Source organism: Panthera uncia, chromosome D4, assembly GCF_023721935.1.
Source record: "Panthera uncia isolate 11264 chromosome D4, Puncia_PCG_1.0, whole genome shotgun sequence".
NCBI lineage: Eukaryota > Metazoa > Chordata > Mammalia > Carnivora > Felidae > Panthera > Panthera uncia.
The window spans coordinates 86,859,779-86,874,898 of NC_064807.1; the positions used below are offsets into that span (position 1 = coordinate 86,859,779).

The 15,120-nt window shown below is 58.2% G+C and overlaps 1 protein-coding gene and 1 non-coding gene across 12 annotated transcripts in view; both read left to right on the top strand.

The window, feature by feature from the left end:
• The window catches only part of PRRC2B (proline rich coiled-coil 2B), a 64,947-nt gene extending 53,348 nt beyond the window's left edge, over positions 1 to 11,599 (top strand). For 4 of the 11 annotated variants that reach the window (XM_049630486.1, XM_049630478.1, XM_049630503.1 and 1 more), the window contains 9 exons: positions 706 to 810; positions 965 to 1,157; positions 2,003 to 2,100; positions 3,054 to 3,181; positions 3,756 to 3,996; positions 6,709 to 6,888; positions 7,401 to 7,492; positions 9,621 to 9,702; positions 11,003 to 11,599. In XM_049630486.1, coding sequence (XP_049486443.1) covers positions 706 to 810; positions 965 to 1,157; positions 2,003 to 2,100; positions 3,054 to 3,181; positions 3,756 to 3,996; positions 6,709 to 6,888; positions 7,401 to 7,492; positions 9,621 to 9,702; positions 11,003 to 11,137 — 1,254 coding nt within the window. In that variant the 3' untranslated portion in view covers positions 11,138 to 11,599. Of the gene's footprint in view, positions 1 to 705; positions 811 to 964; positions 1,158 to 2,002; positions 2,101 to 2,399; positions 2,461 to 3,053; positions 3,182 to 3,755; positions 3,997 to 6,708; positions 6,889 to 7,400; positions 7,493 to 9,620; positions 9,703 to 11,002 lie in introns of those variants that run through there. The other 7 variants (XM_049630496.1, XM_049630513.1, XM_049630536.1 and 4 more) reach the window with 5 other exon arrangements.
• Positions 5,940 to 6,023, top strand: LOC125928120 (small nucleolar RNA SNORD62). The gene has a single exon (XR_007459565.1). It is a non-coding gene; the product is annotated as a small nucleolar RNA SNORD62 (small nucleolar RNA).
• Positions 11,600 to 15,120: the final 3,521 nt, after the last annotated feature.

Consider the following 15,120-nt stretch of genomic DNA (forward strand, 5'->3'; position numbering starts at 1 on the left):
TTTCCCCCTGTTTCTTGTGCTGGCAGGCCCTGGAGAGAAAGGAGCAAGGCTTCTGGGGGGCTCTGAAGCCAGAGGAGGGGGCCAACACCAGCTTTGGGGTCAGGCCTGGGTGCGCGGCACAACGCGTTCTCTAGCTGGTTACGTGTCCTCGGGCATGTTGTATAAATGTCCTGTGCCCCGGTTTTGTGATCTTACCATGGGAAAACAGAACTTCTCAGGTCCCGGTTATTTGACGTTCTGTGGTTACGTATGTTTGGTAGTGCTGGGATAAACCAACGTGTTTACTCAGAATCCCTCTGATACGCTGAGGGGCACTGGGCACACATGGGAGGGTCTGTTGGCCACATGTGTGAAGAAACGTTACCAGGGACCTCGTTCAGTTTCTGGTGGGGGGCGGAGACGGGACCTGGGGGTCTCCACGCCAGGCGTCGGCGCCTCTGTGCTGGCAGCCCGTCGTTGTGCCTGGCGCGGCCGCCCCTGCCCGAGTGCTCCGTGGGCTGTGGGTGTGCAGGTGGCTCTCCACAGACTTCTGTTGAGGGAATCGGGGAAGACCACCGACCGGAGCAGATCAGCTTGGGTGTCTGCTCCTGGCAGGTTCACCGTAGGGGTCTTGAGCGCCCGCGGGCAAAACCAAAGGTGCGTTTTGCTCTGCTGTCATGTTGGCCCTGTGCCTGTCGTGTTCCATGGTCTCCTTTCCCCTTCCAGGCTGGGTTAACACAAAGTATTCCCATCCTCCGGCGTGATCATCACATCCAGAGGGCCATCGGCCTCTCCCAAATGTCCTTCCCCACCGCCGACCTCACCCTGAAGGTAACGCCAGGCCGGCGCTAGGCGAAGGCTGCGGGGCGCCTTAGCTTGCCGAGGGCTGGAGCACGCAGCCCCGCCCGCCCGCCCATCCTGGGGCCTCGATCTGTGCCGTCCCCCGCCTTCTTGGAAGTAATTCTTCCCTCCCCTTGCTTTCCAGATGGAGTCCGCACGCAAGGCTTGGGAAAATTCACCCAGTTTGCCAGAGCAGAGCTCCCCGGGAGGCGCGGGCTCGGGAATCCAGCCCCCGTCCTCTGTGGGCGCCTCCAACGGCGTCAGCTACAGCTCGTTCGGCGGAGTTTCCATGCCGCCCATGCCCGTGGCCTCCGTAGCACCCTCTGCTTCTCTTCCAGGTATCTCCTCCCTCACCTGAACCAGCTCAGGGAGCCTCCCTTCGCTGTCAGGAGAAAAGTGGTGCCGGCCCTGAGCGCCTCCCCCTACCCTGACTTGAGTGTGCAAAAGTAGGGGCTTGTTGATGGGCCGGGTGGTCCTGGCCTCCCAGGTGCTACAGACCCCTGGCCCTCCCCTCTACCCTGCGTCCCTTCTGTGGTGTGGGAAGCAGACCAGGGGCAAGCAGAGACAGGGCTTGGAGTCAGAGCCGGGTCACATGCAGGGGCCGTGTCCTCTCCGCCTTCGAGTGGCTCAGCCCTCCGGGCCACGGCCCCTTCCTTCCTCTGTGAGATACACCTGGCTCTCTCTGGGCTGTTAGCTCGTGACACAGAGTCAACCTGCAAAGTGCTTCGTGTCGGCCAAGCCCTCGCAGGTGGCCCATCAGTGGTAGACCGCTGTGTTGGTGCCCCCAAGGGAGAGGGCAGGGGTTTTGAGGGCCCAGCTGCCAGGGTCTCGACGCATTTCCAGTGGACCGTCCTGCTCTCCACCGTGGACTCCGTGCAGGGAGACAGAGGAGTAGGGGCTGAGACCAGGGCTGCCTGAGCTGCAGTGGAGCCCCTCCCCAGGGTGTGGTTCAGTGGGCCCGGGGTCTGGTGAGCGAGGTCAGTTGTCCACCCCCCCGGGCCCGCGTTCCCCTGGGGGCGAGCAAGTGTGGGGCTGTGGGGCGCAGGGCCAGCAGCAGGGGACCGAGCAGGCTCTGCACACACTCCATCCCTCCCACTGATTCCCCAGGAAAGTGTGCGTGCGTGGACGTTCAGGAGGGGTGAGGCTTGACCCTGTCCTGTCTGCTCTCGGGTTCTGTTTGCAGGCAGCCACTTGCCACCTCTGTACCTGGACGGCCACGTGTTTGCAGGTCAGCCTCGGCTGGTTCCTCAGACGATACCTCAGCAGCAGAGTTACCAGCAGGTGATGACAGCCGGACAGGTGGCGCCGTGGGGGATGGGGATGGGGATGCAGCACACGGTGGAATTAACTTCCCTTCTCGACTTGCGTACTGTCTTGTTTCTGTGTCCCCTCACGTGGACCGCCCAGCACCCAGCCCATCCTAGCAGGCAGGAAATGTTTGGTGAATGAACACAGGAGAGGCAGGGAAGAGGAATGGAGCTTGGCACTCTAGACTCCTAGATCCCCTCTGTCAGTTCTTCCTGTGTCCTAGCTGGGGAATTAGCTGAAATGGAATTCTCTTTGGTATCCTTTGGTATCAGGTGTCCTTCTGATGAAGAGAAGAAAGGCCTAGACTCCCAGGCATGGATGCGTTAGAAAGAGGTAGTTTTAGAAATGTGCAGGTGTTTGTTTTCGTGCAGGATGGGCGTATTTTCTATTTTCTGTGCTGCAAGGGGCAGAGTTCTGGAAGTCTCCCTCCTGAACCTGGTGCGGGGCCTTTGATGGTCTGGCACCCCATGGACCTGTGTGCCTGGATGGTGGGGCCCTTGGGCAGAAGTAGATTTGGGGACAGAGAACAGAGGACTTGGCCTGTCCTGATCTCTTTATGAAACATGTTCTTAAACATTACGTTGTTGAGATTTATGATGTATCGATGTTCACCTAACCGGATCATACTGAATGTAGCTTTCGTGTATGTTTCCCGTTGACAGGTGCATGCTGAAATGCACCTCTGTGGACAGCTGTAGCCAGAATTCGTTCTTGCTGTTGTATAGAACCCAACGTAGGAAATCATGGTTTGGGGTTGATACCCAGGTTTTGCCTTTTCCCCAAGAGCAAGGAAAGCACCGGAAGGCCATGCTCCAGTTTGCATTTGGGGCAGTGTTTGAGCTGCTGCGTGGAGCAGGGGGTGTGGCGGGGGGGCAGACACCCACCCTGGAGGGCACTGCGGTTACCTGCCTGGCTTCCCACCACAGGCTGCCGCTGCCCAGCAGATCCCGATTTCCCTTCACACGTCTCTGCAGGCTCAGGCCCAGCTTGGACTGAGGGGCGGGCTCCCCGTCTCCCAGTCTCAGGAGATCTTCAGCTCCTTACAGCCCTTCAGGTGAGGTGCAGCCAGAAGCTCAGGCCCCCGCGGCCCGTGGATGTGCCCCTCTGGACTGTTTCCGCTCCACAATTCTCTGCTTGGCGGTGGGTCGGGGGCGTGGTGGTCTCGGCACCGCAGAGTCATTATTAACCTGCTGCAGGAGCTGCCGTGGGCTTGATAGCACTCGATGGTTGGCCTTGTTTTTCCTTTCCCTGTCATCCTACCCCTCCTGAGCCCCTCCTCTTCCCATCTCCCACCACCCTCGGTGGGCTCTTCCCACGCATCTGAGGTCCTGTGCTTTTGGCATCCCCTGGGTTTTCCTGTGCCTTGTACAGCCTGGATGATTTCGCTCGTGTAATCGAGTGATGCTCAGACTGTGGTCTCTAGACCTGCAGCGTCAGCACCATCTAGGAGCTTGTCATAAGTGCAAATCCTCGGGCTCTGTCCCAGGCCCTTCTGAGTCAGAAACTCTGAGGGCGAGGCCAGCAGTGTGGGTTTTAGCAAGCCCTCTGGGGGATGGTGGGGTGTGCCCTCATTTGAGACCCCCTGGTGTAGTCCTGCACCCGACCCACTATCTGTCTGGCTTTTGCAGATCTCAGGTGTACATGCACCCCAGCCTGTCACCGCCCAGCACCATGATCCTCTCTGGAGGCACGGCCCTGAAGCCTCCCTACTCGGCCTTCCCAGGCATGCAGCCCTTGGAGATGGTGAAGCCCCAGTCCGGCTCCCCCTACCAGCCCATGAGCGGAAACCAAGCCCTGGTCTACGAGGGCCAGCTCGGCCAGGCTGCTGGCCTGGGTGCCTCGCAGCTGTTGGACTCCCAGCTTCCACAGGTCAGGAATTCAGCCCCTCCTGCCCAAAACACTGGGCTTTTTTCTTCCACCACGGCTTTCTCCCTCGTATCTGCCTCTCGCTGCGTGCTGACTTACGTGCTGTTTGCGACCATTGGGACTGGTCCTCGGGCTGCTAGAACTGGGGCCAGGTCTCCCACCTCATGTGCCTATCCCAAGAGTGCTGCTTCTCCCGCGGCTTCTCTCCCGCCCTCATCCTGGGGGGGCTTGGAGATGAGGTGTGTGCGTCCTCCTGGCATTCCCACCGATGCTTCTAGACCGCTGTCCCTCCCTTCTCCCTGAAACCCCAGCTCTGGAGCCCATGGTGTTGACTACCGCACTGGCCTCCGTGTTGCTGTGAGTCCATATTTTGAATCTAGCATTTGGCTTCATGTCGTCCTCTCCCGTGACCGTCCGCAGTATCAGACACCTTCGGGGGTCACCCCTCTCCTCCTTTGGCCCCTGGTCCAGTCTCTGCGACACAGCTCCTGTTACAGCTGCTGGTGGTTTCGACGTCTGTGTAGATGATACGTCGTCTCTGTACGCACAGGCCCCGTTGCCGCCACCGGTCCTCTGTGCCCATGATCCTGTCTGGATCGGTCACTGCTAGAAACTGTACCTCTTTCTTTATCTCAAGATTAAGGGTCCTACCCGGTCACCGCCTCTGCTCTCTTAGCTCTTTCCCTCTAGCCACCCGGCTCCAGCCACCTTTTTCTCACCTTCCCCCTATGGGCTCACTTCCTTCTCTGCTCACTTCTTCTCTTCTCTGGGCCCCCCTGCAGTGTTTCCACCTTGGTGGAGTCCAGTCCCGCCTTTGCACAACCGTCTGTGCCAGGAGAACACCAGCCCCGCTCAGACCACCTGCGGCTGCACGCCGGCAGCCGCGCTCAGGCCCGGTCCCTCCCCGCCGCCCCAGCACCCGCTCCTGACTTGCAGCTTCCTCCTCACCACCTTCCACCCGCCTGCATCTTGCTTACGGTGTCCCTAGAGAAACAAGATCTCGTGTCGGGTCTCCTGCCACAAGGGTGGGCTAGTCGTGCCCGGGAGAGGCCCCCTCACCCTCCGTCCCTTCCAGCCAGCCTCCTGCTCGCTCCTACAGCACATGTCCCGTCAGCACACAGACGAGCTGCTCGCAGGGCCACCCTCTGGGGAGGAGGGTCCTCTGGATTATACCCAGACAACCCTATTGTTCCTCCTTTCAAAAAAAAAAAAAAAAAAAAAAAAAAAAAACCCAACAAAATTGTGTAAGCACACGCATCAGTTCCCAATGGTTATTCTTTGCTCTCGTCCTGCTGCCCCGTCGGCCACACTTGACCCAGAGATGCTCGTTCCCCCAGAGTCCTGTCCTTCGCTCAGTTCACGGGCACCATCCTGGCGAAACCCTCCTCGTTACCCGCCTGGTCTGTGGCTTCTCCGTGTCCCGCGGGCTCTGCTCTCCGACCCCTGTCTAGCCCTGCGGCTCTGCGTCCCATCCAGACTGTCTTCCTGGTGCCCCCAGCTGTGTTCTCCAGCCTGTGGGTCACGCGTCGCCTCTGCTCTGGCGTCTTGCGGCATCTCCTGCGTGACACGTGCTGGCACCGTGTCCAAGACCTGAGTTCTCCCGGTCCTCCTGGCTGTCGTGTCCGTGTCCCCTGTAGGTCCCCGCTTCCCCTTGCGCCTCCTCTGATCCTTCCGCAGGGGTCCTGTTAGCCCTACCTGTGGAAAGCATTCCGAATCCAGCCATGCCTCATCCCCGCCCTCCACCTTTCTCCCCATCCAGGCTCCCGTGGGGGCTCCTCCCTGATCTCCTGCCTCTGCTCTTAGGCCTGACAGTCTGTTCTCCACACACCAGCCAGGGTGCCCCCGGAACACGAGTCTCCCGAGATACAGCGCTGTCCTCCTCCTCGTCCCGCTCCCTGCCGTGTGCAGGGAGGAGCCTGGGGTCTGGAGGCTCTGGCTGCTGCTCGTCTCAGTGATGCAATTCCAATAGATCCTTCTGACCCTCCACTGTGGACTCAACGCAGGGGGTGAAGAGGAAAGTGACTGAGAGACGACAAGTGGCTTCCTTGCGCCAGTCCCGAGTCTCCAGGCCCCTCTCCTCCCTGTCACCCCCCCCACCGCCCCCACTTTCTTCTGATATAACAGCCTTCAGAAGGATCCAGAGTCTCCAGTTCAGTTCCAGAACCCCTGAACCCCAGAACCCCAGAACCCAGTTGTGTCTTGTTTTCTATCACCATTAGAGCAATAGCAAAGCAACAGAGGAGTTTTGCCTTTTTGTGCTGCACAAAAGAGGCCAAAGATTCACATCCACACAGCTTTCGTCTCTGGGGGCTCGCTTGGACGTTGCTTCCTAAGAAGCCTTCCTGACCTTCCCTTCCTCTTCCCCATCCCCCACGCACATGGGCTTTGGTTTGCTGCCCACATTCCACTTGCTGGGTGCGAGCAAGAAGGTCTGGGGTGCACGTGGCTCTTGCAGCCCAAGAGAGGAGCCGCGTGCGTGGCCTTGGGCTTATCTTCACCCCCTGCCTTGTTCTGGCGATCAGACCTGCCCCTCCCTCAGAGGGTGTGCTCAAACAGAAACCCAGAACCTCTGGCTGTGCAGAGGCCTCTCTTTAGCTGTCTGGAAACGAGAACCTGAAGCATAATCTGTGTTTGCTCTTGGGGGCAGGTGTGACCAGTAGTCTGTGGCTTTCTCCCCAACATCCATGCCTCCTCTTGACTGTCCCTGTCACCCAGCAGCTGACGATGCCGCTGCCTGGCTCCCAGCTGCCTCTGCCTCGGTACGGCTCCGGGCAGCAGCCCCTGATTCTGCCACAGTCCATCCAGCTGCCACAGGGGCAGAGCCTCTCCGTCGGGGCTCCCCGACGAATCCTTCCACCTGGGTCCCAGCCTTCGGTCCTTAACACCAGCAGAGAGGTAAGGATGACTTCATCCTGTCGCGTCCTGGGGAGAACCCTTACTAGCTAGTCAGGAACCACTGTTGTGGCAGAAAGTGCCAGAGGTCTAGGTGAGGGGCAAGCTCTTGGCCTCACCAGACCACTGGTTTCCTGCTCGTGGGGAACCCCATGGCGGGCCCCCCTTGGTTCCCGTGTAAGCTAGCGATGGGAACCAAGGCCCAGAGCAGAGGGGAGGAGTGTGGTAGCTGATGCTGATGCTTGGGCCCTTCGGCCTGTGGAGCCGCTGTGGGGCCATTTCAGAGACCGGTCCCCCAGGTCCCACTGCACTTCAAAAAAACAAAAACACAGAGTACAGTTCCCACTTCAAGAAGCCGCCTCCTGAGCCTAGACTGGGGGGCAGGGGAGTACGCGTTTCTTTAGAGAATTCCTCTGTCCGCAGAAGTCCTCATCGGCTCTGCACGGGCGGTTCAGTGAGGGCCAGGTGTCTCCAGGGCCATCGAGTGACCCCTCATTCCTTCTTGGTGTCTTTAGTCCTCTCAGATGGAGATGAAGGGCTTCCACTTTGCCGACAGTAAACAGAATGTTCCTTCAGGAGGCTCCGTGCCATCGCCGCAGACTTACAGGTAAAGAAATGCCCTGGGAGTCGGATGCTGCATCGCCGAGTACTTGGTCTAGATGTGACTCAGTGGTGCTGGCGAGTCCTAGGGGACCAGGGAGAGCCCCGGAAGGGCCCTGAGGCTGGGTCCCCTTGGAGGCCACGTGTCACCTTGAAGTTTCAGTGCTGGGACACACTCCTGTTTTAGTTAACCATGGAGAAATCAGGAACTGTCAGAGCAGTTTGCCTTTAATCGTCATAATAAAATGCTCTGGTTTGGGAGAGTTTTCTGGAAAGGTAGGAAAAGAAACAACGGATGTTTTACTAGTGTGAGGCCCATCCCGACTGCTCACAGCTTTCTCACCAGATTTTACAAAGGATTTACTGGCCAGGAAGGTACACGCCCTGGAAGGCGGGGAGAATTCCCTTCCCTCAGGGCTGCCTGTCCCCTGCACCGAGCCTCTGGCCCTGCCAGGCCGGTGGCTGCTGGCCTCACAGGGGCGTCCGTGCCTCCCACAGCGCGGACCGGCACCTTCTCTTTGCGTCCTTGGCCTCGGTCTCTGCCTCCAATAGCTGCCTCGGGTCCCTTACTTAGCTGGATCTGGAGGTGGCTTTGTGTGAATCCCTGTGCTGAATTCCTTCTACTAGAAAGTGGCAGAACCAGTGGTTCGCTGACCTGCTCGCCCCTGAGGAGAAGTGTGCGGGGACGGGAGGCAGCATGCTGTGGCGTGGGGCCCACGGGTGGGTGCAGCCAACTCTTGTCTCATGTGGGAGAAGCCTGGAGAGCCCTCGGGCTTGCAGGGCAGGGGGTGGGGAGAACAGACGCGCACGGCTCGCAGCACCCTTGCCCTGTGAGAGGTTAGCAGCCCGGTTCCGGGGCGGCCCGGGCCCCTTGAAGGGAACGCTGTTGCACATCAGGTCGCCATCTCGAGTCTTCGTGCCGTGGCCACGCTGCCCTGTCGCTCCTGGAGTGTCGAGGCTGCGTTTCTCCTCTGTCCCGTCTGTCTGGTCATTCCATACTTCCACATTTCCAGAGAAAGGCGTTTTTTGTGACCTTTTCCCCATTTCATCATCTTTTCTGTTCTTCTTTTATTCTCTTGGCTTCACTTATTTTTGTTTATCTGTTTTGTTCCCCAACCATATTTTTCACAAAGGTCAAAACAACAGAACTGTAGGAAAGGTGCAGCCAGACAGCCACACAGAACAGTGAGCGTAGTTTGGACTAGAGGAAGCTTCGCAGATGAACAGATGCTATGTCTCCGTGGCTGCCACAGGTGGCATTTAGCCGCATCCAAGGACAGAGACAAACCAGAACACGGAAACTCACATAACAGGAGTCGTCCGTGTCTATTTAGCGTAAGAATGGCAGCAGCCAACTCTTTGGAGAAAGACTATGTAAAAAACATAAACATTAACGGATAGCCTTTGTTCGGTCGGCACGTTAGTGGGGTTGGGAAAATTGGTATATTTTCACAGAGCAGTGTTTCCCATGTTTTCTGGACGCAGAGCTTCTGAGGCACGTCCTGCCACAAAAGGGCCCTCCGGTCAGGTCCTTGGACGTGCTTATTGGGGGGTCATGCTCCTCAGCACGAGGGGGGTCTAGGTACCCCCACCATCGCGGGTCCTGACAAACTCAGCACATAGCACTTCTCAGGCTTTTGACCACAGAATCTTTTTCTCCACGTGGCATGTAATTAGCGTCCACGAGAACTGATTGTCCAGTCAGTGGAACACATTCAGAAAGACGTCCTGAAAGATTTTTGTTGCTCTTGGTTTCCCTTTCCGCCCCTCCCACCCCCATCGTATACAAAAGTGAAAACCTAAGAAAATACTTTGCACCGCCCTTAAGTCAGCTGCATAGACCGTGTGTCTGGGTCACAGAATCCCATTGGCCCAAACCCCCCAAGCCCTGAGAGACGGTCGGTGCCCGTCCACCCGTCTGGTCAGTGTCTGCCCACGGCAGGGGCCTCGGCCTCTGTGCCCTCGGGTGCGTCTGCGTGAGCCGCCCCGGCACCCTCTGCACTCTGGCTGTCCGAGGTCTTGGCTTTCCTCTGTCGGAGAGGGTGCCGCCCGAGCCAGGGCCGCGCTGTGTGCTAGGCTTGACTCCATTGTCTGGCGACGCGCGTGTTCTCACCCCCTGCCTTTGGTTTTTTCAGGCCTAGCTCTGCTAGCCCCAGTGGGAAGCCCTCTGGATCAGCAGTTAACATGGGCTCTGTGCAGGGACACTACGTTCAACAGGTAGAAGATGGCTTTCCAGACCTTCCAGCCCCGGACGCTTAGGCCCATCTCCAGGCGCCAAAAGAGAAGGGACTGTGTCCAACCCATTTGAGTGCTCCTCTTATAAAGAGAGACGTGCCCTAAGCGCTTAGAGTGTGGCGCCGGGAGCCGGCAGCCGGCAGCCTGAGTCCCTCCTGGCGAAGGCATTTCTCCTCTTGACGGGCGTCTGGATCCTTCCTTGTCCTGCAGAGAAGGGAGGATGCGGATTCCTCTGACGAGGTGGTGCCAGAAGGTGGACTCTCCTTCCACAGCGATTTGGGCTGTGAAGGCGCTGGGACTCGGTTAGGTCTGTGGGTCAGCTCTAGAAGCCGCGTGTGTGTGCATGTGCGTGTGTGCGTGCGCGTGCCGGCTCCAGTAAGTGCTGTGTCTCGTCTCTGTCTTGGCTGGGTGGGATTACACGTGGAACGACGCCTTCCCATTCTGTGACAGAAGGGGTTTCTCAGGGTCTCTGCCTTCAGGCACCGTTCTCGGCTACTGCTCTAAAACGCGATGGGGCTCCAGAGCTCCTACGCATCAGGCGTGGTTTTTTACTAGAACCGCATTCCTGGCTGGTGGAGGTGGAAGTTTGATTGGTTCCCTGGAGGGTCGCTCCTTGAATTGCTTGAACTGAGCTGCTAAAGCTTTCTTCCAGAGTTTGCACCCCGGTGGGGGCGGGGGGGGGGGGGGGCAGAGTCGAGGCTGGCCGCTCTGTGACCCGTCCACTGCGCAGAGCTGCAGGTCAGTGGGGACCCTGGCTGGGAATCTCGAGGGCATACTAGGGTCCTGGGGAAAGGTCTCCACAGAGCGGGAGACGGGGGAGGTCCAAGATTGGGGAGGACCAAGTCCACCTAGTGGCCCCGTGCCCCTCGGCAAACATCCGGGAGTTCCGACTCGTGGGGTGCACTTGGATCTGGTCGGGGGCCTTTTACCCTTGGGGCACGGGGGGCACGGATTTGAAAAGGTCTCTCGGGTCGGCCTGGGAAGTGCTGCTCCTTCAGAGGCCCGTGGGCATCACAGAATGCTTCCCGGAGGACCCGGCCTCTTCCTGCCTCTCCGAATCACCGCCCTCAGCACCCGTGGGAGGGGAGAGAGCATCTCACGCCAGTGTCCTTCCTACTCGTGCCAGTTCCTTCTCAGTCCGGTCCTTCCACCAAAGGATGGGCTTCTTAGGGTGGCTTTTCTCTGTGACTCAGAAGCAGTCAGGGGGCGGTGGGGGCTGTGTATCCAGACCGGTGTTTCTACGGAAGGGTAACTGTCTTTGTCCCCATTCATCTGTCCAAAGGCCAAACAACGAGTGGATGAAAAACCCAGCTTGGGAGCTGTGAAACTTCAGGAGGCCCCCTCGGCCGCCTCCCAGATGAAGAGAACCGGAGCAATCAAGCCTCGGGCGGTCAAAGTGGAGGAGAGCAAGGCCTGAAGGTGCTTGGCCACGCCTCGCCCCCCGCCTTGAGGCCAGGGCCCCCGCTCGGCCTTGACATCTCACCAGATCCACCGTCCAACCACCCGGCCCGGACTGAGAGACCTCCCTTCTCTTCTCCACTCCTGAGAGCTCCATCGTCCAACCGGCTTGCCCCCGTGGATACGTGATGTTGACCTGCTCGCTTTAATACGAAACAAGCAAGCAAGCAAGCAAACGACCCCGACCCCATGTCGTCCCCGCCTCCTTTCCACCGTGACTGTGGAGTGACTCCCACCTTTGTGCAGTACAGATGAGCTCGCCCCCCCCCCCCCCCACCCCGCTCCGCCGCTGGGTCCCCAGCCTTCCCGGCCCCTGGCACAGTGGTTTGTCAGCAGGGCCATTGTAGTTGGAGGCTTTTTGTAAAAAGCAGCTGAAGTTTTTACAAAGGCGGAAGGAAAAGAAAAACAAAAACACAAGCTATGTCTGCGTAGCTGAACTTTTCTACTTTGCCGTCCTCTCCCTCACCTCCTCCTGTTCCGGTCCTACCCTTAACCGCGTCTGCCGCTCCGCTGGTCCGTCGCTGCGATCCCTTAACACCTGACGCAGGCGGGCGCCCCCCACCCCCTGTGCTTCCTCCGTCGGTGAATCGGTGCCGCAGGGCCGTGCCGGGGGCGGCTGCCTGCTTGGGAGCAGCGAGCGAGACAGGGGAGGTGGGTCGGTGTCACGGCTGGATTCTCGCCCCTGGCCTGAGGACCCCTGGAGTGTAGGGACAGCCCAGTGAAGCTGATGACGATTTTAGCGTAGGAATTACACAGAGTTTCTGTCCTGGACCCTTCTACGGCCGGTGGACATGCTGACCCCTGGGCACCTGAGGTAAACCACGGAGATACACAGTCATCGGCGTTTTCCGGTGTGACACGGACGGTGCGAGCTGACCGCACCGCGGGCCCCGCGGCGCCTCCGCGTCGCCTCCGCGTCGCCTCCGCGTCTGGGGCTCTAGCACCTGGGGGCTGCTGTCTGACCCGCACGCCCTTCTCGAAGCCTTCCGTGACATGCCCTCCTCTTTTCTTCCTGAGCCTGTCTCTTGTCTGGATCTTCCTGTCCTGCCATCTTTCACCCAGCTTGTCCCTGGAGATCGTGAGGCCCCTTCTCGTGGGGACAGGGGCGCACGGACGGTTGTCTGACTGGGTCTGCGGCAGAGGCGTGTGGCGTGCAAGGCTGCTGGGAGGGATCCCTTTCTTTTTTCTCTTTCTTTCTTTCTTTTTTTTTTTTGGCTCCCACTGGCAGACCCGGGTTGTTGGGACAGAGGCACCGGAGCTGGGCAGTGGGTGTCCGTCTCTGCAGACGACTGGGGCAGGGTCCCGGGGCAGGGAGGGTTGAGGGTCTGACCCTTGTTCCTCAGCAGCCTGGGGGCGGCCTCGGGGGGGAAAACGACAGCCTCTTAAGTCTGCAGCGATGCCTCTGGCAAACTGTTTGTGTGAGCCATTTTATGCTGGTTTTTTGTTGTTTCTTCTTAAAATAAGAACTAGAAGGAAATCGTCCCAGGTTTTGTCATTCCAGGGAGAGGGGAAGGGAAATGTCAAGTAATGCACGTGCTCTGCAGAGCATCTAACCAGCCAGCCCGCTGGCGGCTCCTGGGAGGATCTGGCTCAGAGGACAAGCAGCCGGTGAGTGGGGACGTGCCCCGCAGAGTCCACCCTGAGTGCCACCACAGACGTGTAACACCCTGTGGCTCTGAGCTGTATGTTCAGTGCAGAACCGGGCAGGGCAGGGCCTCAGGAACTGTGCACGCGACTCCCTGTCCCCGTTCCCTGCTCTAAGGAAGCGGGGGCACGTCCTGCCCGCAAGGGTGCCGGGCGTCTGCGGGGCCCACCCGGAGAGGGCCGGCTTTCCCGAAAGCCGCCCTGTTGCTTAGTCTGCAGCTTGCCGCGCTCCCCCTCCTGCCTTCACCCTCAGACCTCGCTTACCAGCTGGTCACCTTCATGCCTGAAGCTTAGCTTACTCTGAGGTCCATTCTCGAAGGGCCGCTCACTCGAGGAGTTGCCCGCACTCAACCGCCCCCGTGTGCGCACCTGCTCTTTCTCTCCCCTGCAAGTGTGTGACTGCTGTCCCCGTGACCAGCCGCCCTGCCGACAGCTCCCCTCTGCCACCACCTGCCCCTGTAGGAGCCACCCTCGCTCACCTGTACACTTAGAAACACGGCCACACCCTCACACCTAATTCCGGTGCACGTTGTATGTCAAAAGGAAAAAAAGGCTTTCTCGTTTTGAAATTCAAAGAACAGTCGTGGATGCTGTTACACACTCAAGACGTACCCTGCAGGCAAACCTGCCGTCAGGGTGACAGTCCTCCCTGTTTTGAGAAAAAATAAAAACAAGGTCACCTGTTCTCCAGCCCTTCTCTCTACCCTTGTATTTTCTCTCCTCCCCCTCCCCAATAAAAAAAAAACAAAACAAAACACTAGAATTTATTTATATGTATTGATGTTGTAGGTCTAGGTGAAAACCAGTAAATGTTTCACTGCTCTATTTATATATAATGTCTGAATTATTCTGTGCAGGAAAGGCCAGGAAATTGCATGTGAAGTTCAGTGCATTCACCACCTCCGTGTGCCCAAGCTGCCGTCTCTTTCCCACTAAGATGCAGATTTTAAATTGGACTCGGGGCAGAGGGCAGACCTGAGGCCTGCCCGACGTCCCGTCCCTTCCTTGGTCTGATGAAATGCAATTTTTTAGTGCAGAGGTGTTTAAGGTGCAATATCTCTTCCTTTCATGTGGTTTTAGAACCGCGCTCAAGGTTAATGGGGCTTAGGGTCTTATTTTGGTTTCAAACCCTCATCCTCAGAGTGTAAATCCACGCAGAGGCCTCTGCCAGGATGCCGTGGGGCCTTTGGTGGGAACAGGTGAAGACCAGCACTTAGCTTTCCTGCTGCCGAGATTGGGGGGAGGGGAGGGGTCGGAGCTCTCTCACCGCACCTTTGCCTCCCTTCTGATGCTGGCAGCTTGGCCTTGGCCATTGATGGTGCAGCCCATTGCTCGGCAACAGGCGACCCTGCAGGAGCGTCCGTCCAGTGCCAGCTACTGGACGGGGCGAAGTCTCAGAGTGTGGGGTCAAGTATCCGAGAGGCATACACCCACTGAAAACTTCTCTGCCAGTTGTATTTGGTCTGGTTTTCTTTACTGTTGCTTCCCCCTTTTTAATCCACCTTACTTTTGTTTTCAAACTTGGAATTCATACACTTCTGGCTCTGGGTTCCTCAAGAGGGAAAACAAAGGATGGACCTACACACTCAGAAATCGGTTGGTTGACTTCAAAGCTGTGGTCATCCAGCCACTTCTGGGGATATTGGGGTATCTTGTTGTTAAATGTCGACATCGGGTCTCCAACTACGCCCTCGCCTTCCCGTCTTCAGGATCTGCCTTCTGGATGGTGGGTGAGGTTTGTGAATGATGCTCAGAGCCAAGGAGGCCGAGGGTGTGCACGTGGTTGCACGGCCGTGTTCAGAGACGGCCCACCGAGGCAGTGTGTGGCAAACCGTAAAGCCCCTCCCTGCTGTTCTGTTTCCCTCCACCAAGCGGCTGCATGTTGCCCCTCAAATCTGTATGTCCCTTTGCACTTCTTGCAGAGCAAGCCTGGGTTAGAAGGTCAGTTGGAAATGGCCTTTGACAACCGAGGACACTGCAGAGTGCCTCTGCTTTGTCATGGTTTGTGATGAATGGGAAACGCAGACTTCCGGAAAGCCAGCTCATCCTGCTTGAAAATGAGATGGACCTAAGAGCTCACCTGGGACAGGGTGGCTCAGTGTTGGGGTCTGACACTGTCCCCTAGCCATGCCCTCCTCCAGGACCACCAGCACATATTTGGCTAGTGATGTTCAGGCACATCTGATCTTGCTGTTCACCATTTCCCCACCCTGGCTGGGGGACCGTGTCCCCAGGACCCTGTGTTCAGCATGTTAGGAAGCCTCAGAGTGGAAATTTCTACTAAGGCTCTGTGTGGAT